Source organism: Dermacentor variabilis, chromosome 6, assembly GCF_050947875.1.
Source record: "Dermacentor variabilis isolate Ectoservices chromosome 6, ASM5094787v1, whole genome shotgun sequence".
Classification (NCBI taxonomy): Eukaryota; Metazoa; Arthropoda; class Arachnida; order Ixodida; family Ixodidae; genus Dermacentor; species Dermacentor variabilis.
In genome coordinates this window covers 87,859,163-87,882,377 of record NC_134573.1, presented here as the reverse complement: position 1 = coordinate 87,882,377, position 23,215 = coordinate 87,859,163, and the positions used below count along the sequence as shown (strand labels likewise).

General features: G+C 47.2%; 1 protein-coding gene across 1 annotated transcript; it reads right to left on the bottom strand.

Moving 5' to 3' along the window:
- Window positions 1-541: 541 nt before the first annotated feature.
- Window positions 542-19,588, bottom strand: LOC142584254 (uncharacterized). The gene is made up of 7 exons (XM_075694400.1): window positions 19,226-19,588; window positions 16,288-16,509; window positions 11,035-11,215; window positions 5,902-6,198; window positions 4,939-5,189; window positions 1,306-1,530; window positions 542-1,153 (listed from the first exon to the last, which is right to left on the bottom strand). Exons 1-7 carry the CDS (start codon window positions 19,546-19,548, stop codon window positions 1,000-1,002), a joined length of 1,653 nt encoding a protein of 550 aa, XP_075550515.1. The 5' UTR covers window positions 19,549-19,588; the 3' UTR covers window positions 542-999.
- Window positions 19,589-23,215: the final 3,627 nt, after the last annotated feature.

The window sequence follows — 23,215 nt, the reverse complement described above, 5'->3', positions numbered from 1 at the left end:
GGCTCAGTATTACTGTATGTTATTCAACAATAAGTGAACCGCATTTAGTCAAGGACTTTATTGCTGTGGACACTCAACAATTGCTGAATAATACTCAATAGTCTTCAAGTATAGGGCAACATCATTAGACGATTTTTCTGTTGTGAAATACCCATCAACTTTATCCTTGAATTATTGCTGTGTGCTTTCAATAATTGTTGAGGTATTGTTGAAAGGCTATTGAGTCAACACTACATCAACACTATGCCAACATTTAAATATTGATTTTATAAGGGCCTGGTGATTTTAAGGCAAGGAACTCCTTTTTTCCCCTGAAGAACCACACAGTATGTTAGAGTAGAATATGCCCTCCCACTGAAACCTATGTTTTAATAAGTCAGCAGTAAGGTTGAACATTTTGAAGAAAGCTTATCTTAGAAATAAGTATAAATATCGCAAGTGCATTTCAAATACCATTTTGTCCTTGTGCGCAAAAGTATATGTAAGAAATTTCACCGGAGATCACAGTGACAACAATGACGAGAATGTGCGAATATTTTTTTTATCATGAGGAACGAAAAAAATCAGAAACATAAAAAAAATGCCAAAGCGCAGACAAGGTCGCTGCTGCACATTTACAGACCCATTGTCAGCGCCTGCGCGCTCGCATGCATCACTTTGTTTAACAAGGCTTTCTGGACCTTCAAGCACGTAAATTATCCTCCAGGCCCATTTAAGCACCATTTTTCAGAAGCCAACCACCACCTTTATCGGTCAATTTAATTTGATAGAAGTGCAGTGGCCATTTTTGTTGGGTCGAGATTATTATATTAGATTTATTTACAATGATGCACGCCCAAATACTTGTCCACGACTTGTCCAGGCCATACACACTGCCCAAACGATGACCGAACACGCCTTGACGGATGTACGTGCCCATTCGAGAATCGACGAGAGCCTTCCCCGACGGATGGCAGTTCTTCAAATGTGGCACAGTACTTTTCTCGCCCTGTGCGGGCGTCAGCGACGTGCCCGGGTATTCCCCATGCACTTTTCTCGGCATTTCTGCTCGTTCACGAACAAGGTAGGTGCCGCGAGACAGCGGCGTCTTGCGAGGAAGTCCTCTGACGCTTCGAAGCACTTGTTGGCCGAGTGATGGGAGAAGTAAGGGAACCTGCGGAGGTTGCGAAAGGCAGCATACTTGCTTAAGACACACACACACACACACACACACACACACACACACACACACACACACACACACACACACACACACACACACACGCACACGCACACACAGGCAGCCGCGGTGTTACAGTCGCATACCTGAGCACCTCCGGTCCACACACCGCGGCTGGTCCAGGACCGACAGGACATGGGTCACGTGGAGTGCTGGCACCCCACTCTTCTACCTGGAGGCACCTTTGCGCGCACTCTTGGCGGCTGGAGAACACGGCGGTATTGTTGGTCGCCGGACAGAGCCCATCGGGGAATGGCCATCGCACGCATCGCACACCGTCGAAGATGGCCCATGTGGGCTTCACGTCCCGCCTGCGTTACGCCACAGGATGGGTGCGCACAGCCCGCAGAACTCACCCATAAAACGCTTTCATGATATCAGGAGGGATTATCTTGACACCACGTCAATGTGCAAATTCCATTCTTTATTACTTCTTAGGGTGGACTTACGTGTCTGACGATCCTAATTTCACTCGTTCACTAGAGCAGTACTTGCTTGTTCAGGAGAGCAGTTTCGATGGCGTTGCTACTTATTTCCTAATACCGTAATACACATAACCTCTACTGAAGATGTGCGGAGTATAGTGCTACCCTTAATGACTTCTGAAACCCCTGAGCCCAGCCCAGATGTGGTCACAGCGTTTGAGTGCGTATGTTGCATGCTTTGGAGCCATGGGACAGGGCGTTGTCGTTGGCTATGATGCATACCCATTGACTCATTGACAGGTGAGTCCCCTTGTATGCAAATATCACTATCGTTTTCCACAGTGCACTCGCTTCAACTGTTTTCAAATATAGAGTTATTACAACGATGCGATTCTTGCTTGACAAACATTGTCGGAATTTTTCCATTCATAGACCCCTTAAGGGTTCTTGAATTGTACTGCGCATTTTGATTGAAATACAGTTCAATGATCACTCTTATAGCAATCCCAGTGCGTTTATTTGAGCAGGGCTTGTACAATTTGCGACATTTACTTGCATTTACACTGATATGCAGTGCGATTCGCATAAGGAGTGTCACACCTTTAAATTCGATAGCAGTACACAGCCGGGTGAGCAACCTAACGTTAATTGCTGTCATATTGAGCCAATCGGAATGTTTTGTAACACAAGAAGCTGTCTAATGTAGCTTAAATAATGATGACCGTGGGAATATATATTTTAAAGCGAAACTGTTAGCATCTCACTGTTCGGTATATTTCGTGACTCTGTCCGCGGCCAAGCAATGTGGGCCGATCCCGGATGTAGTGCGATAGCGGGCCGACCCGCAGCGGTGACGCAGGCGTCAAGCACTCCGCAAAGTGAAGTGAAAAGTGCATACATTCTTTGGAATCAGGCGTGCAGCATATGGAACAGTATTCGTTTCATCGAAGAACAGGTACAATACAAGCATCCGAACCACATAATTGATGATGAGGCGCTTCTGATAATGCGAAACACGCAGCGCTACCCGCATACGTTTCCCGGTAAAGATTATTGTTGCCCAAGCTGCCGCGACGACGGCAGCTTGCGACGCTGGGAGTGATGTCACTTGTCTTCGTATATAAAAGAACCAGCCTATAGCAATTTTTTTCATTGTTGTTGCAGCACCGCTATGGGTAAGCAATGCAGAGTTAGAATTCCCAAGGAGCAGCGTGAATACGAGGAGTGGCAAAGGCATAAAGAAACGGCAATACAAGCAGCAGCGGCGTGCTGTCAAGATAGAAGGTACTTTCATTACCCCATTACTCTAAATTACCATTACTACCATTACTCTAAACAGCAGCTTCGCTGGACATCCACTTTCGCATGTCCGGTATAAAGAGTCAATATTTTTATTGCAGAAGTTATACCAACAAAAGTAAATGTCAGCGTAAACCAACTTGCACAACTTCAAGTCATATCACGAGAAAAAAAATAAAAGGTTAGAGAAATTTCGAAAAGAATCTGGTTTACGTATTCCGATAGGTAATTCTTTAAGTGCCGTTTTCTCCTGAGGTGTGATAGAAGGCGGTAAAACACGAAAAAAAAAAGAATGACGTCAGTAGCAGGCGTAGAAGTCATGCTGCTGGCGATATTCGAAAAAAGTGCTGAAGAAGAGAAGTGGTATTGCGATGACCAAATGTTTCCACTTTGTCTATTTGTATGGACAGCAAGATAATTATGAGAAACAAATTAAAAGAGAGAGAGAGAACAACTTTAGTGAATATGCCTGCAGAGTCGGTTAGGCTCCCTCCACGCAGGTAGGACAAGCTTTTACCGCGACGCGGCCACTACGTCAGTCTCGTGCATTGTGCTCCTCGAGGTCTTGGTTCCTCGCTACTTCCGCGGATCCGAGAGGGCCGCCACCCCCTTCCTGGGGGTGTTGCCCCCCTTCGAGCTAACGTTCGAAAGAAACACACGCACTATGACAGACGTACTAGTAGCATTTTCACGATTGATTTCATTAGCTTAGGAAAGTTCTTTAACCAGCAGCCATTAGATGAACGGCTCTGCAGTTCTTCATCAACCGAATGCGACCTTCACGGCAAAGGGTCAAGCTGCCGTCGTGTTCAGTGTAATGAAGCCGTATTGACTGATCCATCTTGGCGGGGATCATGAAGTATCGTTTCTGGGTCTTTTCCTTTTTAATGCCGAAAAGGAGAAGTGTAAAAGAAAAAAAAGTTCGCAACGAAATATGATTGATCTCAGCGCCATGAGCTGTCGTCACTAGCGTTGCTGTTTTCATATTCGTCGAAATAAAATCTCGGTAACACCGCAATACGGCAGCGACAAAACGTACGTCACGCTGTGTGTTCTGCAGACGCCTATCGTGTACATTACGGCGCTTGCATAGCGGAAGCCGTTATCATCTATTCCCCTGTCTCATAGTAACCATCATCAGCTCAGCAGCAGCATATATTATGTCCACTGCAGGATGCAGGCCTCTCCCTGCGATCGCCAATTACCCCTGTCCTGCGACATACATACATACATACATACATACATACATACATACATACATACATACATACATACATACATACATACATACATACATGACAATCCATAAAACTCAGATGCGCAACCAGGTATCGCACGCCAGATTGGAGTGATAGTCTTGGTTACATCATCGTACCCAAGGAAGATGGAAAAGGAGCAGGAGTGAACATGACGTCAGGCCGCTAAGGCAACCTCCTCTGACGTCTCCCCTCCTTCTCTTTGGGGCCTATCTGTGAGATGGCTTTAGTAAAGTAGGCCTTCAAAAGTGCCAAATGTCTCATGGAATTGTTTGGTTCTTAGTATCTGTTCGTGACGCCCCCGTAACGATCAGATCTTGGCCCCATTTCTCATTTATGCCCTCTGAGAACTCGGCAGCTAGAAATTGCCGCTCGCCTGTCACGTCGAAAGGCATGTTTCCAGCGAGTCTTTGCATTCCTTATGTCTAGGCTTCAGGATTGTCACGTGACGCTCTTTCGTAGAGATACGTCTTCTTTCCTTCCTCCATTATCGCACCGCATAGGAGCGCGCAGGTGTTCGCTTAGGGTTTCAAGATCCCGTGTTTATTCCGAATTCCGAAGCGCCATCTGTATTCACTTCGCTAACGTACTGATTCCCAGTAGTTGATAACTGATGTTCGTTTTTCTGTGTGTGCGTCTTTTTGCCCGCGCTTGAACTTGTTACCGCGTCTATTCGCTTCCGCCGTGGGAATTTCACCTCCTTCCGGCAACCTTGCTATTCGCTAGAGACGTTTCTCACCAGGTGCAGGGCGCGAAGAGCGGTCCTGTCGAGCACACTTCTGGCCGGTCGGCCACCAGGTCATCGATGCCCGGCACTACGCAGACGCGCCGACAATCGTCCATCGTGGCGAAGCGGTCCGGGCTGCGGTTGCACACCCGCACGTTCTCCGTCACGGTAAACACGCATTCGTTGCTGCTGGCTCGGTAGTGGTACAACTGGTACAGCATGCCGCAGAAGGTGTACAGGGCGTCGCCGCACTTGTTGGACGCCTGGGCGCGTGAAACGTAACCGCGCAACGTCGGAATATAAAAAAAAAGTATATGGAAAGTCCAGGTTCTGACGTCGATAAACCTCAATTTAATTATGTAGCACGCCGTTGGGAGGAGGGGGGGGGGGCTTTGGAATAATTTTGGCCACCAATGGGGTTGAATAACAAACCTGAAATGCACGGTACAAGTGTTCTTTTTTTTGGACTCCGGCGCCATCACAATGCGGCTACCGCGGCCAGCATTGGATCCGGGACCTTGCGCTTATAGCAGCGCAACGCCATATCTCGGCGGGTGTGTTAGAATTCAAACTTGGTGGTTTACCAAATTCTGGTTGGAACTCTGGCAAACAACAGGACCTAGAAATAATGTAACGCTTATATATTTCGTTGGACACATCAGGAATACATATCTCAAAGCCGGTGTCACCCGTAGAATCCGTTCCAATTAGACATGCTTTGCAAACTCGCGTGCTACAATTAGTAAATTGCAATATGTGCCGTTAAATAATTGGTTAAAAACTGAGTGCTACTATTTCGTTCATTAGTCGAGTATGCAGGTTGATTTCTCATGCAAGTAATGCCCACCACGTGGAGTAATGTAACCGAAGCACTTAATGGCTTTCTCTGACACAAGCGATCTTGAAAATTTTCTTAATATGTAAAATTAAAGATTTCAGAAATTAAATACAGCTGGTATATCGAAAGGGCCTCACCGGCTCGTGTATCGGTGGCAAGGGCTTCTCGGCGACGTCTGTATCGTCGTGCTCATTATCCGTGGTTGGTGTAATCTCCGAGGCACGGTTCGGGTCGGGCTCAGCTGTCCCGGTGGCCAAGTCGACATCTATCATTGGTTGCGCTGCACCTGCAGCCTTTGCTCCATCGACCAAGCCCATGCTGCCGGCATTCTTCGCGGCTTTCCTTGCCTTGTGACCTTTGCCTGGTCGGAGAGTCGAGCTGTGGCCTTTGGGGCGCGCGGCCGAGCGGTAGGTGTTTTGTCCAGGTGTCACGGCCTACGATCAGACAGAGCTCCGCATTTTACGGCTTGCGATAACCTGAATAGGGGCACAATATTGTAGCGATGCGTATTCGGGTGCTATTCCATTTCGGGGTCCTTGTGTACCGTCACTGGCCGGAGCGATTCTCCGTCAACGGTATTAACGGGATCAGCCAGCCATGAACGCTTGATAATAAGAGTTGCATAGAATGGAGCGGATCGAATTCCTAGAAACTTGCAGCTTAAGTGATCAAGTTGGTGCGTGGTTTGGAAGGCAATAGCATGGTTCCTTTCCCATATAACGGCCAGGTGATTTGTAAAGGGAGAGAGCGGTTCATTTTTGGTGTGGTACGACCGAGTGAAAATAATGTTTCGTTCGCGGGATAATTTAAGAATGAGATTCAGTTTATTTTTCATCTTCACGCTTTGTCATTGATTCGAGTGGCGCTACGCCTACGCTATCTCCAGGATCGCCCCGGCGTGAACAGTGGATGATAAGAAAGGCACAGATTCCAACGAAAGGAATCGCGACATTACACCCAGCCCAGGACTCTTGCTACAAAAATATTGCTAATACCAACACAGTTCAATTTAATGTTCAACATGTATGCGTGCTTTTGGTTTCTGGCACGCGTTATATATTTCAACAAGCAGGCCAATTATTTCCAACAGACGTTTCATGAAAGGAGCTACACTTACTGTTGTCACCTTACCACGTATGAAGGAAATGTGAGCATTGTGCTTTTCGCAGGGTCACAAAAACCCAGCGCATTCGGAATCAACAGAACCATCCACAAGGATGATGCCCTTCCTATCAGCCGGTTGCGAGTTTGTGTGAGCGTTAATTATTGAAGGAAAGGACATATTGGGAAAGACGGTAAGACGGGACAACTTCCCCTGAGTTGTTTTCAAGAGACTGTCACAACATGGGGGATTCGATGCCCTAAGATCGTGGATTGGGCGTTTAGACGAATTATGATAACACGAGTCGTTTCAGCATACGCAACCATATGAAGAATGAAATCATGCTTGTGTACCGCACAGGGCCTCGAAAGTCAGGGACTCCCTTTCACAAGAACCGTTCTGATTATTCTTACCTCCAAGGACATCAGGGCCGTTAAAGAACACCATTTCGTCACTTGGGAAAGAGCAAGGCAAGCCGTAACCATACACTTGAATATCGTGAACGAGTTTCCAATCTTGAGCTCGAAAAGGTGATGATGCTGCAAGAGCGGGCTGCTGCCCTTCGGTCGGTGCTGCGCATTCGTTTGGTTAACAGGGATGTGGTACACTAAGTTAGCAATGCTAGTATTGATAGTATTCTGCAAGGGAAGGTTGGTTTTTTAAAATGGAGTTGAACCCTTCGCCTCTACTCAAGAACAACCTTCTCAGGTGCATTAGCATACCGGAAACTCATACATGAAGCGAAGCGGTATAAGGAAGTTCTCCCGCCTTTCGGAAGTCCTGGAGCTCTCTTTTATAAGCCGCGATTACATATCCAAGAATTCACAAACGCCTTTGCTGTAACCCCTTCACTACACCTTCGCCATACCCGGAAACTTGTTCTATCGTCCCTTCAAGTTTAACCACTTCCGTGCCACGCGCGCGTGCATGATAACGGTAGCGTTGACCTTTGGCGGTCATCCAAGCTCGTGGAGCAATTTTCATACCATTGCTGAAAGCGGGCGAGAATGCGCATTAAGATAAAGCTTTGCAGCCACCACATAGACTGGCGAGAGCTCAAGAGAGTGTGTGCAAAAATCTATAAAAGAAAACTAAGGGATTACTGAATCAGCAGTGAATCTTGGAGCGGCCGGATGGTACGGCATCTGTCGGACGCCATTCCGATGTTCGTGACGGTCATTTGTAAGAGCTCCCGCAATCTTGTTTAATACTGTGAAAACTCCCCTTACCACTGCAATGAAAAGCCATTTCGTGCATTTATTTGAGGGTTCGGTCTGAGCTGACGCTGTAATATAAGGTCCCGCATTGTGTCCTGACTGACGGTTTACTTACTGAACACTGCATGCGGAACGTACGCTGAGTGAACCCTCGATGTATGCTGATTACAGACCGAATGGATGTTAAAGCAGGTCGCAAGAGTACCTTGTAGAATAGTTGGTAAACAGCAAAACCGCACCGCGGACAGTAGTGGCAAGCACTCGCCGTTGCCATACAACGGCGAGTTGGCCATACAACTACTCTCCCTCTGTTACGCCGCAAATAGGCAATGAGCATTCTTTGGGCGCTCCCCACGAGTCAGCCCTTTTATTAGCACCCGCAGACACGCCGATGGGGCCCGACATGAAATGTGACGCGCAAACAAAGGAGCTTACTTCGAGGCGACAACAACCACCGTCATCCGTGGAGGCGGTAACTACTACGAAGTCCAAATTCCTGACCCTGACAAGCTGACTGTCGCGGAAAGTTCACTAATTGATAAAAGGGGCCAACGTCGAAGAGTTCCGTAAGAACGGCGTCGACTTTGGTTTCCCAAATTGCTACGCGGTTGTGTCGTATGCGGGTTGATGGTGCTACAAGCGAGGGCGAATCAGTATGTCGTTGCGCCAATTTTTTTAGCCAAATTACATCTGTAAATGCGAAGTCAACGCATTAATGCCCAGCGGCGAACCTTCCTTGTACCGGCCTTATATGCCGGTAGCTCCACGGAACGGCGCTGCTGTCAGTTTTCAAGATGGCGGTTGTGCTGCACACCTTCATGGCGTGCGAGAAATGAAGTGTGATTCGTTTTCTGTGGAGCAAGGGACGAACACCCATCGTAATCCACAGGGAAATGCAATCCATGTATGAGGAAAGATCTCTCGTTTTGAGAAATGTGAGGTGGTGGTGGCGTGAGTTGGCAAAAGGCTGTGAATACTCTCAAGACAATGAACATTCGGGGAGCTTGTGTATTTGGTGATTAACAAAAGAGGAATTTCAAATTTAGTGCTGCGGTGGGACACATGTCTGAATTGGTGTGGAGACTATGTGGAGAAATATTGTAAGGTACGTAGAATAGTACGTTATATATGTAATTACCTGCATGTACCTTATTTTAGCTAATAAAAAAGAAAGGGGAAAAGAGTGATTCGCCCGAGTAGGAGGCGGAGTATGGTGGGACGATGCGACCTCGGGTGAAGTTATGTGAGCCGTATGGCTCCTCCGATTGGCCGCGACAAGGTCATCAAATTCCCTTGTGCAAGGAACTAGGGAAAAGAAGAACTGCTTTAAAAAGACCTCTAGAGTGGGACTGAGAGAACTCTGAGTACAATCCGACTATTTGTTTCGCGAAAGCTACGGGTCGAATGAACACACAAGACACGCTCCTCCGTTATTCGCTTCACATCACCCTTCGCGCGTTACGCCGACTTTACGGAAGCTTCAACAGAAGGCTCAGTGTGGCGTATATAGACAAAGAAACAAAGAGAACTGGGAGGGAGCTTCAGGGGTTAATGCTGAACCCAGGAAACGTCGGTAGGTGATCAAGACAGAGTTAGCCTTTGTGTCTTGTAATGCCGCGCTAGCCGCCTACGCCTTTCCAAAAAAGACAACGAGTACTATAGCGACGCATAGCTGCGGCACTTGCACGTCGCAACGAGGACGATAAATGCATACGCTGCAACAGTTGACCGAAACATGCACAAGGATATCGGGAGAACATGTGCACAGGCCGGTTAGAAAACCGAACAAGTGCCGCATCGATTAAAAATAGGCGTAAACCAAGCACACTAGTCTAAATCCGCGTAGCGCAGCGTCAAGTGTTGGGTCAATCCCTTGAGAGAGAAAAAGCGATGGGGATGGCTTCTTACAGAGCCGGCTTGAAGGGACAGCTGCGGGACGTAATGCTCTTCCTCTCAGTTTATTTCCTTCCTCCCTGGGGGCGTACAATGAGCGAGTCCCCTCGTCCTCACAAAACACAACAAATCATGGATTGACCAATCAACGCATTCATACTCGTGACGTCACGTGTGGGACCCTGCTTGAATCACAGAGTGTGAAGAACGGACCGAAAAAGCCCGTAGAGGAGAGGATCATTTCTTTTTTTCCATATAAAAAAATTTCGGTTCCTCTATGGAGGAAGGAAACTGAGGAGAGGCCTTACCCCCTCCGCGCGCTAGGAGAGAAGTGTGGAGGAAATGACGTAGTAGGTTCTCCTCTTTTCTGCTGAATTTTAATTTTTTTGCCGTGGCGGCCATGCCTTTCGGGCCACAATGGCGGCTTTGTTTTGGTTCTGTGCGCTCACACGTGTTGCTCCGTTGGTTTCGTACCGTGGCAAAGGCGCCGTGCGGGCAGGTTCGTGTTGGTTGCGTGCTCCCTGTTTTGTTGCGCTGCGTTAGCTGGACCGTGCTCTCCCGGATTTTGCTGTGGCCAGGTGGGACACGAGGGACTAAAGTTCGTGAAATGAACGCGCATGCAACGCTGTACGCAATGCGCCGCACCACGGCAATGGAAACGGACGAAGGAATATCCGCGGGAAATATTGCCCTCTTTGGCGGAATCATGCTAACGTGCTAACGATTGTTTAGTATTGCTACGGAGCGCGCGCGTCCGAGCACCACGGTTGCGCGCAGCGCGGCGTGGTTTCGCGAGAAATGTAAACAAGAGAGGAGAGCTGGCCCGATAGGCGGAACAACGCCATGAGCAACGCCAACTTCCGGCTTCACTTTCGCTTCACAAAGAGTGACGTCAGGGCCTCTCCCGAGTTTCCTTCCTCCGTGGGTTTCTCGCAGAGCGGAAAGCGGTCATGTTCACCATAGACGATCGTCACTACATTCTGTACATTATGCGCGTGCTCGTTTAAAGCGCGTTTAATATTTCATTAGTGGCATTGGGTTGCTTTCTTCGTGCTCACCGGGACGACGTGGTCCTCCGTGTGGTGTGGTTCCTGCCAGTCGGCCAGAGCGAGCTGCTCCTCGTCAGGAAGCTCGGCGGCCCAATGCAGGTCCATGAAGACCGCGACCACGGCGGTGATAAGCACCACCATCATAATAGCCATCATCGCGTACCACAGATAGGGCGCCTGGAACCAGTTTCTGCGTCCAAGTTTTCGTGAATTACACAGTTGCTTAGTTATTGACAAGCATATGCAAAGAAAAAAAAAGAAATTCATGTGAACGTAAGCAAATGTCTTTAATTGAAGTGTATAAATAATGAGAACAAAATTTACCGATTATTACGATACTCCGTGATGCGAAATTTGAGCGCAGCTCTATACGTGTTTTCATTTCGCGGTATATTGGTTGGCTTGTACGGTCTTTCTCGTGTGGCAGGTTGCAAACGGAGCTAACCACGACGTGACTGCCTCGCAAATCGCAAGATCACGAGAGGTAGCGCGTGGGTGACTGGTGCGCGCGACTCACAGCAGCCGCCTCAGAGAGACCTCCGCTTATGCGGAGCGTTGTTTCCAGATACCGTGCGACGCGCTCGCCGCATGCCATCGAACAGACGGTAGCGCTAGGTAGCGCGTTCCTTTGGCGCCATCTCGTAGCGGTCGTCGCAAATCTTGCGTGGCACTACGCTTTTCTTCCCACGCTTTACTTCTGTTTTCCGTCTCATGGTTCCGCTGCACCCTCCTCACCACTTTCCTCCTCGCGCATTCTCGCTCTCGCCATTTTTACATCCCCGCTGCGCTCCACGTTCGCTCTCAAAGGGAAATGAAAGTGGACGATAAGAGAGCCTGCAACCAATCGTACCCGAACCCACACCTAAAGCATGATAAATTGATTGAGAGAGCTTACCGCTCCAAAAGAACACTGCGAATACTGGCGACAGCGTATTGGACGGCACTGGAATAATTATGACCATCTTGCGCTCTTTAAGTTGCAGCTCTGCCTAATTACGCTAGCGTTTCTGCATTTTGCCCCCATTGAAATGTGGCCACCGAGGCCGTGACGAGTGGTTAAGCAGCAGAATGTCATAGTGAAGTCGCAAAACCACGAAGTAAAGGACTGGTAGAAAAACAGAAGCGGTGTCCCTAGGCCAGCGACTTCATCACAAACTGTAGTGATCGCATGCAGGGACGTATGTCACACTCCAAACAACAAAGAGCAAGCTGCGCTAGCGGGAAGAGCACACGTATTCGTAGGAGGAACACGTGTTTTCTTGCTTTAGCGCAGCTCTTAGGCGTCCGTTCCTTGGTTTAGTATCGGCGTCCTTCGGCGTAACTGCGCGACCGTGCTTGTGCAATTGCTCGCGCGTTCGTCTTCCTCTTCCGGTGCCGCTCAACATACCAGCGTTCGTGCCACTGCTCGTGCGTTCGTTGTCTTCTTCCACAGCTGGCTACGACTTCATTCATCATGCCAGTGTTCCCATGCTGCCCCTCCCTCAGCGAAGGAACTGATGGAACTGGCTCACTGCCAGTCGGCGCGTTGATTTCGGTTTCAAATTGTCTGCCGCAATATATCGCCAAATGAAGACACAAATCGAGCTGCACTCAAATTTCGCGTTACGAAATATAGTAATCCCCGGAATTTTTTCATCTTCTTCCTTTCCCCCTTCTCCGAAGTGTAGGATATGCACTCAGGCGCCAAGGTTAACCTCCCGGCCTTTCGTTCTTCGTTTCTCTCTCTTTTCACTGCCATGCCATCGTCATCGTGCCGTCGTTCGTCCGTCGCCGTCATTCCCTCGTCGTCATGCATGGGATTTGCATGTTCGAGGACGACAGGAATTCGTGGAATGACGCGTTTCCCTATAAATGTCGAACTTCGTCATGTGGCCTCTATACTGACAAATGGTCGCTAAAGAAAACATCTTTCATTGAATAATTCAATAAAATCTTTGTTTAAAGTGATTACCCCAGCGCGAGGGTGCCACACATTTACAATGTATTGACTCGCCGTAGAATAATCAGAGCCGCGGCCGTGTGACTCGAAGCACACTGCTCGGCTCTGGCGAGGTGGTGGGTCTGAATTATAGAGCTGGATTGGGTGTCGAGGGTGTGTGACCATGACGCAGCCAGTAAGCCGTTGCCAGAATTTGAATCCGCTAGCCGGTGGAATGATGGTTGTGCCTCTTTGGCCTCATGCGAGACTGAGATCAAAGTGTGCTGTCGCTGGGCAGACGTGCTTGGCAAAACGCGAATGCGGCTGCGCTGCGACCTAGCCCAGCTTATCGACCGACAGTGAAGTGTCCACCACGGTGACGCGACGGATTGGGGTTGATGTCCCAATGTCAGTTTTTTTTAAAGCGATGCGTTTTCTTTTACACATTTGGTTCCAGAGCAAAAAAAAAAAAAAAAACAATAGAAACGTTCGGATTTAGTTTCGACTGTCACAAAAGTAACGTTTTTCTTCTTTTTTTGCATTGTACTACATGCAGCACAAGAACAGTAAAAGTCAATTAATAAAGCCGCACAACTTGTTCTACAACGCAGATGTTTATGACTTGCGCCTATTCAACGTTCCGAAATCGAGCTTGTCTCTTCAATTTCATTAGCAGGTAAAGCATGCAAGTCGCGCCTCCATTAGCTAATGCTAGGCTTGTGCGCTGTGAGCGGAGTCGGTCACGAACGCGATCAACTAGTGCGTTCTAATGCCTCCAGTGACAACGGTAATATTTTTCCCGTCAATGTAAACCGACAATATGACTATAGCTGTCGATTTCTGGACCATACTAACGCATTCATAACCATATTTTTCGTTTCGTGAAATACGTATTATGTCCCTTCTCAGCTGTCACCACAAGAAGCTCGGCTTCTCCTTGTTGCGTTTCTCACGTGACCTTGCACGACAGACGACTTCGTTTGAAATGACTTTCTAAGGCTACTATCCGAATCATTATAATAGGTTATCTGTTTCGTGTCTATAGGGTCTGCAGACAACTGCAGTTATGGGGGCGTATACTTGTGAAGGGTGATGTTCTCCGAATTTGTTTATTTGTAGTCGCCCGTCTGGCTGACATGACGAATCTCGTGACAGGCGAAACACGTTTAGTTCGAGCGAGTGAGAAAAGGCAGAAAAAGAGAATAAAAATGAATAGTTATAAAATGTATCCATCGTAAACATTACTGAGTCGTGTTCTGCCTTAACACGAAACTCGGCTAATAGTGCCATTAAAGAAATTCATGCACGAGCGAATTAGGCGATCAAACAAACGACGGCAAGCAGTCTAGTGCGACCTAATAATGTGCAGTATTTTGGAAATTCGCATTAACGACAATGTACAAAATTTCAGTTTTATACTGAGAAAACAAGAGCGAGACTTAGCGCTGCAATAGTTAATTGACAATGACAAACATGAGCAACGCATTGACGTTCCCGCGATGTGAAGCAGATTTGTTAGGAGGGCACATTCGAGCTTGTGATTTTACTTTGTGGTTGAAATGTACTACATACTAGCGCAACTACGCTTCCTTACAGTAGGTAAGCTTGTTCCATTCTCATTTGTTATCGTTTTACAGCGCAGCTGTCTATGCCATGTGTGCCACATGTGTGTCCCCCGAGATGTTGACAAAAACAAATCATCCTGTGGGCCGATGCTGGTGATAGTGCAGAAAGAGTCCAAGCTCAATCCCCTGTGGCCTCGGGGAGCTGTAACGCGTCCCTGAACTACACTTGTCACACGTGAAACCCGTAGAGATCTCAGGAACTAGGGTAAGAAGACATGTTTTTGAAAAAAAAAATGTTTTGTACTACTTTATCAAAAAGGCGCAAGTTGAAGAGCAAGTTGCCATTATCCCTCAAGAGAAAAGTGTATAACAGCTGTGTCTTACCAGCACTCACGTACAGGGCAGAAAACTGGAGGCTTACGAAAAGGGTTCTACTCAAATTGAGGACGACGCAACGAGCTATAGAAAGAAGAATGATGGGCGTAACGTTAAGGGATAAGAAAAGAGTAGATTGTGCGTGGGAACTCGAGTTAATGACATCTTAGTCGAAATCAAGAAAAAGAAATGGGCATGGGCAGGACATGTAATGAGGAGGGAAGATAACCGATAGTCATGAAGGTTTACGGACTGGATTCCAAGGGAAGGGAAGCGTAGCAGGGGGCGGCAGAAAGTTAGGTGGGCGGCTGAGATTAAGAACTTTGCAGGGACAACATGTCCAAAATTAGCACATGACCGGGGTAGTTGGAGAAGTATGGGATAGGCCTTTGCCCTGCAGCGGGCGTAACCAGGCTGATGATGATTATGCTGATAATAATAATAATAATAATAATAATAATAATAATAATAATAATAATAATAATAATAATAATAATAATAATAATGATGATGATGATGATGATGATGATGATGAAAAAGGCTTGTTCAAAAATTCTCGGCGCCCAACGCGCAAACGCGCCAGTGCCACAGCTCGCGCGTTCGTCGTCGTCGTTGTCGTATACTTCAGCTTACTACAGCTATTTCCGTTGCCGCTCATCCTTCCAGCCCGCAATTTTACCTCTGTCATCGTAACGGGGAGGCCGCGTTTACGGGGCATTGATTAAGGGGGTATGAGCCGTTCATTGTCCTTACGTGAAGGACACAGTTATTAACAGAGGTGATACACAAATGTGTGCGCGTATCTATATCGCAACGATGACCACAAATTAAGACAATGGATATGTTCTCACCTTTTTCCAGTGTTCTGGGTCACTTCTCTATCGTGCGCTAAGTTTCGGTGGTCATCCACCTTCACAGAGTGGAATGGCTCATTAGTTTTCCGCCATTTTATTGGTTGATTGCCCAAATGCAAGAATCCCCGCGGTTACGAGCATACGCGTGGCTTAATATGTTGATAATATTTTGTAAATCTCAACATTCGTAATAACACCGTTATTCGAACTAATTTCTTGCGGTCGTCTTCATTCAAAGTCAATTGAAGTTAGACGCTATGTGAAAATAATTATGTTCACAAAATGCCTACGTAACTAAAAATCAAATTGAATTGCCCAGAGAGTCGTTTGAAGCCAGAAGAACGATGTTAAGAGAGTGCAGTTGCTTCCCGCCATTGCAAAGTTCGAGCCATGCTGGCGGCTTCTCAAGTAAACATTATAGGCCCAGATTAGTGCGATACTGCGCGGGCATATTCCGCTTCTCGTGCAGACATATTGGTGTCAGCGAAATTGGACGCAAAAGCGTTCTTCGTAAGACTGCCTTTACAAAATGGGAAAATGTGGAACTTACTGGCAGCGGGGTCGAAGGCCGACTCTGGTGTCATGAGTGTTATCTGGATGCGGCTGCAGCGACAGCTGCTCGGTGTCGCCGTGGATTCCTTGGGCGTAGCTGCACTGGGTCCCAGAGGACAACTTGCTGATGTGCATAGCACTGTCGGAGCGCTGAAACGGGTGAACAGTGCCATGGACGTCGTGGAGGCTCCTCTCATGATCATGGCCGGTGCCTTGAGGGCTGCGTGAAGAAATATAGCCTTATCAAAACTCGTTATTTCTGAGCTTTACTAGACGACGCGTGCACGTCCATTAAGATAAATGTTACGACACAACAGCGCATGTAGTGTTTTCGGGTCGTTGGGGAACAAACTTGCATCGCCTGTTGAGGGACATGATAGCGGCAGTCTAGAGCAGCGGTGACACCGGCTGACATAATTTCTAGACCAAAATCATCAATCGCGAAGAGCATACCGAATATTCATTGCATATGTACCGTCACAAAAAGGGGGAAATTAAGACGCCATGGTTGAGATACTTTGGCATTTATTTAGAGTTCTATAACTCTCAGTGTCGTGAATGTTCCTCTGTCCTACTAAAGTAATTAAAGAATGGTAGCCCTTCATCCGATTGCAGCAGGAGTTGCGGACACTGCGAGCAGAGCGCATCCGTGGGTTCTACAACATCGGGTTCAACTCCCTCTCCCCTCTTGCATGGCGTGACCCTTTAAAATCAGAGATGCTCGCTCTTCCTAGTCCGATTCACGGGCGCACGATAGCCCTTTAAACATGGCATAACTCCTCTCATCGCGGGGCATGTGACAGCAAGGCGAATGTTTTGGTGTACACTCTCAAGAAGTTTCCAAGCTTTGGGGCTTATTCGCACTACAATAATAATCCGCCACTATCTTGCGTCCCTTTCTTTTCTCCAGTGATGCTCGTGGAACTTCCAGGTCACCAACGGCATGTTCGTAATCAACGTGACATAGCATTCTCGACAGGAAAGCAGCGAGCGCAGAGTTGACAAGAAGGGAAATGCGGGCAAGGCACATATGATTATTGCTGTGTTACGATATAGGCCCAAGAAAGTGCAAACCGTTTTCAAAGGTCTATAACGTAAGCGGAACGGGACTGGAGGAGACACCAGAGCAGCCTTACGCGTCCCGCGAATCGCTGGTTATGTTACCGTTCCACGTGCGAGTGATATTGAGCTTACCTCTCTCCCCACTGATGCGTTTATAACTGGAAACATATCAACTCGCATAGCGATGCACAATCGTAGATAGAGTTCGGTGACTAAACGGTGTAATGATCGGCCTTAAGTTCAGCGTCGGAAGTGCAGGCAACGTTCCAGCTCGCCTGCCTTTATCAAGCTAATTGCTCTCCTCTCGGAGATGGTGTCACCATTTTGGCATCTACCACTCCCTGAGTTGACCCGGGCAACAAGTTTACCAACGGATGGTGAAATGCCTATTCACATCACACACCGCCAAGAAGACGAAAAGCCTGCGGCGAACACTCGGGCACTGGCACGTCTATGGGCGCACATATAGCCAACTTTGAGAGCATAGCAACCACGAAGGGTAAATGACCTTTTCGGTGAAGACCTCTCCACTTTCCTTGACAATGCACCCCTGCGCCATATGTACTGCCTATACGCATATAGGTTACGTAAGGTCGTCATGGACGCGGTGTTAATTAGACACTGTCGTGATTCTGATCGAGTCACCGCCTTGTACAAATGATGTAACTGCATTTCGTCTCGCTTTAATCATCACGATGACCCCCCCCCCCCTCCTACGCCATATACTTATTCTTGCGCTGGAACCTCACTAACCGCGTCCACATTGTATCAACAGTCAAAATGCCTCCACAGCAAAGAACTGGACGCAAGCGCAGACGTTTGGAAGGAATCAAAATATAGACAGTTGTAACCTATATGAAGGGTATTTTCTGCTTCGAAAGTGTTACCTCTTCAGCGAGCCCTGTGCAAGCCACATTTCAGGGCAGGTGCGAACAGTCAATATCTTCGAATATTCGTTATAGTAATATGGCATTCGATAATTATTTTTGCTGTAATCGCACTATTGAGAATTTTTGAAGTATCCGAAAAGCAGAGAATATCAATGTGAAAACATATACAATGAACAGTTTCAATTTGCGTGGGCAAGTCGCACTGCCATTAACACAGCTCACGGCCAAGATAGGCCAAAGGGGAATAATTTGTGTACAACGGTTGACTGTTTTCTTGAAGCGGTTCCATTATTGGAACATTTTTACGGTACCCGTACCTTCTGTCACTAACCAATGCATAACGGGTGATCGAAGTTTCGAACGATATAAGGTGTCTCGCTCGTCTTTTAGGACGTGCTCCATCCGCGCGATCTCGCTAAACAAGGCAGCCATGACGAAAGATAGCGCCATTCGGGTTGCAGTCGCACTCTCTCTCTCTCTCTGGCAAGGTGGTTTCTTGGCTTCCAAGAGCCATACGACAGCTCCAAGTAGACCTGCGTAAACTTGGCACCAAACAGTTACATTGGTTGTCGAAAAAAGATATATAAGAACTAGCAACAACGTTTGGAAACATTGTGGCGGAAATAAGCAGTGACCTTCGTGGCTAAAACAATTTCTCTTGTGCATATGAAAAGAAAAAGAAACGGACACTCAGCTTCAACAAACGGAAATTCTGACAAAAGTAACTAATTTTCTTTGGACACCACTTGCATTTCAATGGTGTAAAACAGCGACAGAGCCTTAACGACAGCTTTGGCGCGTGAACTCAAAGCACTCATGAGGTGAGTTATTTATTATGCCAAGTTTTTTGTCAAAGGTGCTCACGCTAGCGGCTACAGTCTATTCTCTGCTAGTGAAGCTTAAGTCGCGCTTCTCTATAGATAGGCATACGTTTGCCAACAAGAAACGTTTCATGGTGTGTGTACGTGGTTTCGTAGTACCTACCTGTGCTGTGAAATTCGCGGCGTCGTCTCCATGCTTGCTGCGTAAAGCGGATGACTCAGGGGTGGTTCCTCACGTGGTTCCTCGAAGAACTCGTTGTCGTACTTGTGCAGCCGTAAACTCCCGCTGCTCGTAGCGGTAACCGTACCGTAAGTGCTGCGAGCTGAACTTTGTTCGCGCCGCGCTTGATCTGGCTGCTGTTCGGTTGCCCGGGCGCTGTGCTTGCGGAGGCTGTGCTGACTCCCTTCGGACGACCGTGCTTCGCTCTCGTAACCGAGGGATCGGCGCGATGATAGAGATGAACTGGTTAATGGGGTTTCCTCCATTGTCGTGTTGTTCGCGCTTTGTCTGCCGCTGTGTCTTCAATATGGCGTCCACAAGCTGACTGCGTCTGCAATGCCGGCTATTGAATTTCTCGTGCTTGCGCGAGCGCACGAAAGCGCGACGGAAGAAAACGAAGCGCAGGAAATTGTGCCTTGTTTTGTTTTTCTTTTGTTTCCCAACATTGACTCTTACCCACTACCAGACTGTCCAAGAAGCGGGCGGTCTTACAGCTCTTTTCAATAACATTCAACCCTGACCTAAACTTCGAAAGTGACAGCTAGGGTGCGGAAAATACACTGTTGAAATGAGAAAAAACAAACAAAACAAAAACACAAGCTGTCATACCTCCGTGTGCACTAACCCTCCCCCTCGGTCTCACCCGTGCAGAGGAGGTTGTGCTTCGGAGGATCCGGGTCGGGGTGGCGCTCACTCCTCCCGTGACTCGGAAGTTGCCGCACTTTCACCAGTTATATTCCCGTCCTGGGGGTCCAGTCTGCAAGTCACGCAATGCTGAAGGCGACATCGACCACCTGCTCTGGGTTTGCTCTGCGTTGAAACCGCCGAGGCTCCGGCACCTGGCAGCATCGGAAACTTTGCCGCATAATCCTAGCGATTACACTGCTTCGACGCAGGCACCACATTATCGCTCCCTGCAGGAGTTTATTCGATCCGCAAATCTTTTTTCCTTCCCTTAATCATCCGTATTCGCCCGCATCCCATCACCCCCCCCCCCTAGTATGTGTTCAGGCATTAACCCTCACATTAAAAAAAATTGCGACAGAGGGAAAGGTCAGATCAAGTAGCGTACTTCCAAACGGTCGCCCACAATTGAAAAAAAAAAGAAAGGTGGCGAGTACGTACGATGTAGCTGCGGTATTATCGGGGCCAAATACGTTGTACAGGATGTGGGCTCCTGTTTCTGAGCAAAAGAAGAAGCGGCCGTGGGAGAAAAGGCACGCCAAGCCCTTTCTGACCTGCACTGTTGGTGTGGAATAGGAAATACTCTTCAGTTGCGGCATGGTCTACATCGATGAATATTGCCATTCATGCCCGCTTAAGGAAATATGATGCTTGTACAAAGAGTTGATCACGCTCACATCTGGCCATCCACTGTGGCTCTTGCGCGCGTGTACCGTGGATAGCGGACAATAGATTACTTGGCAAAAGCCGCGGCGAAGTTGCCCCACAATTGATAAAGGCGTTTCACTTAAAGAAAGGGGGGTACGGAATGCGTTAGCGTTCTTTTATTGTCACTTTTACAGCAAGGGTGTTTCGTGTCCGTCAGCAAATCTGTGTGCTTGTCAAATTCCAGCGGCTTGGTATTTGAAGATCTTCGCTAACTAACTTTATAATGCCAATGGGTCGAGCATCAAGCGAAAAGAAGTATTACGAAATATTCCTTTCCAACATACATATACGAGATTCCACTCCCGTTCGTAGCTACTCTCTGTGTGATGCGTTCTGTGTCTTCTTCAACTTTCGTTCCTCCCATTCAGTACAGGTGCCGCATTAAGAAGAAAATTGCTCGTCTATTGCTCTTATTTACTGAATTCTGTGGAACAGCGGCTGCTGGTTATGAGCCATAGGTTTCCAAGCTAATGACAACCACGATTGAGACTGTGTTTATCTGTACTTAATAGCTTGATTTGATCAGTGTCATTTGTTTATGAAAGCAATCCGACTCGACGAATAGTCCGAATGGGTGGATACAAGAGTACTTTAAAGGCACCATCATAATTATCATCATGTTTCAACGCCTATTAGCGAGAAGTGTAAAAACGAACAACAACAAGCTTTCCTTTCAGGGCTGCAAATAAGCAAAAATCTGCGTTCTCTGACGAAATATGGTTCCATGTGTACAGTCCGCTAGTACTTTTTGTGCAAGCATAAGTAGAACCATTGAAACTTCAAATACGCTAGCTCACACCCGGCCAAAGGCCGTAAATACAATTAAGATTTAAGTTGATGACATATATTTTCTTTCAATGCTAAGCCGCTCCTGCCCACTAGATCACCCACTAAGCGGCTTATTACACGATCATTTAGCACAATTGCAAATCAATAATCTTATAGTGACGGATGCATCAGTGGGTCGAAAGAGAAAGCGATTGTAGGCATTTTAGAGTTCAGCTCTTAGGCGGTCGTTCCAGCGGCGAGCGTCGGCGTAACCGAGAGAAAGAGCACAGCAAAAGATGAAAGAGTGAACGCCGAGCGCAGCGGGGAATGAAAGATGCAAGGAAGAAAGCGGAGAAGGAGGGTGCAGCGTAAACATGAAGTGAGAGGCGGAGGAGGAGGGTATGCTGAAAGTGCGAAAAGAAAAGCGTAGTGCGGCTACGATGGCCACGAGATGGTGCCAGAGTAGCACGCGTCGTCTTGGAGGTTTGCCGGTGGCGGCTGCTGTGAATTGCACCCGCTCGTCACCCACGCGCTGGCTCTCGTGGTATGTAGATTAACTAGGCAGTCACGCCACACTTCGTTTCATTTGCGACGTGCCGCACGAGACATATTGTGCGTACCAGCCAATATATCGCGAAATGAAAACATGTATAGAGCTGCGCTGAAATGTCGCATTAGGGAGTAACGTAATAGTCGGTGAATTTTTCCTGAGGCGCTATCCTGTTCTTGTTCAATACCCCCTCCTGATTTTACACCCATAATTCAGGCATAAATTTTAGCAGTTGCTTTAGCTCTTCGAAAACTTCCTGTAAATTCTTCGACAGCTGTAATAGTACCCCATTCTTTGTCAATGTGCACAGCACTCACCTTATCCTTAGATAGTACAGTTTTGAATGTGCTAGAATCCTTAAACTCGTCGGCCTTTCGTCCAGTCCGCTCGATACTGGTGCCAGGTAACCGCGGTTTGCTTTTAAAGGAACTGGCTGACACACTTGCGCGTACATGCCCATATGGACCAGTCATGCATGTTCTGGCGACTTCTCTTTGTATCACCTGGGCTAGATTTACAAAATTCTCTTAAAATACTCTGCGAAACAGACATTCCAAACATTCGACTTAAATCGTTTGCTTGTCCCTTGGAACAATCAATGGTGTCCCACACGTATTCTTGAAATAATCTTTACAAAACTATGATGCCGTATTCCACCAAAAATATTTATTTAGAGAAGTCTGGTCTGGCGCTGTCCCAGCTGTGCCATATCTGCAAAGAACCTGACACCACGGGCCATTTTTTATTAACCTGCCGTCGATTTGCCATCCACGAAAAAAGTACTTCGAAATTCTATTCCGAAAATCAGGCATTGCCGTAAACAGCAAACATTCTCTCCTTTGGGGCATACACATTCGCTTTTTTCAACATGAACGTATGCACACCGTCTGCGAGTGCATTTCTCACAAAAAGAGAATGCCTAGTTAATTTACTGATTTCTTATTTATTATTTTATAAAATTCCAATTTGATTTATTTAAAATTTATTACCTTCTAATTTGCTCTCATTTCAAAAAGCACTCGTTTTCCATTAGGAAAAAAAACTTGTGTAACATTAGCTTGTCTACCTTAGTTGATTCTCCAATTTCCACTGTTCTCTCACACATACTTTTACGCTCGAGTTTAATCCCCCAGCTCCACCCGTTTAGTTCCCGGCTACGTGGCCAACCCCCTGTAGAGGGTAACCGCTATAATATAGGAAGCAAGCAATCAAGCAAAACTGCG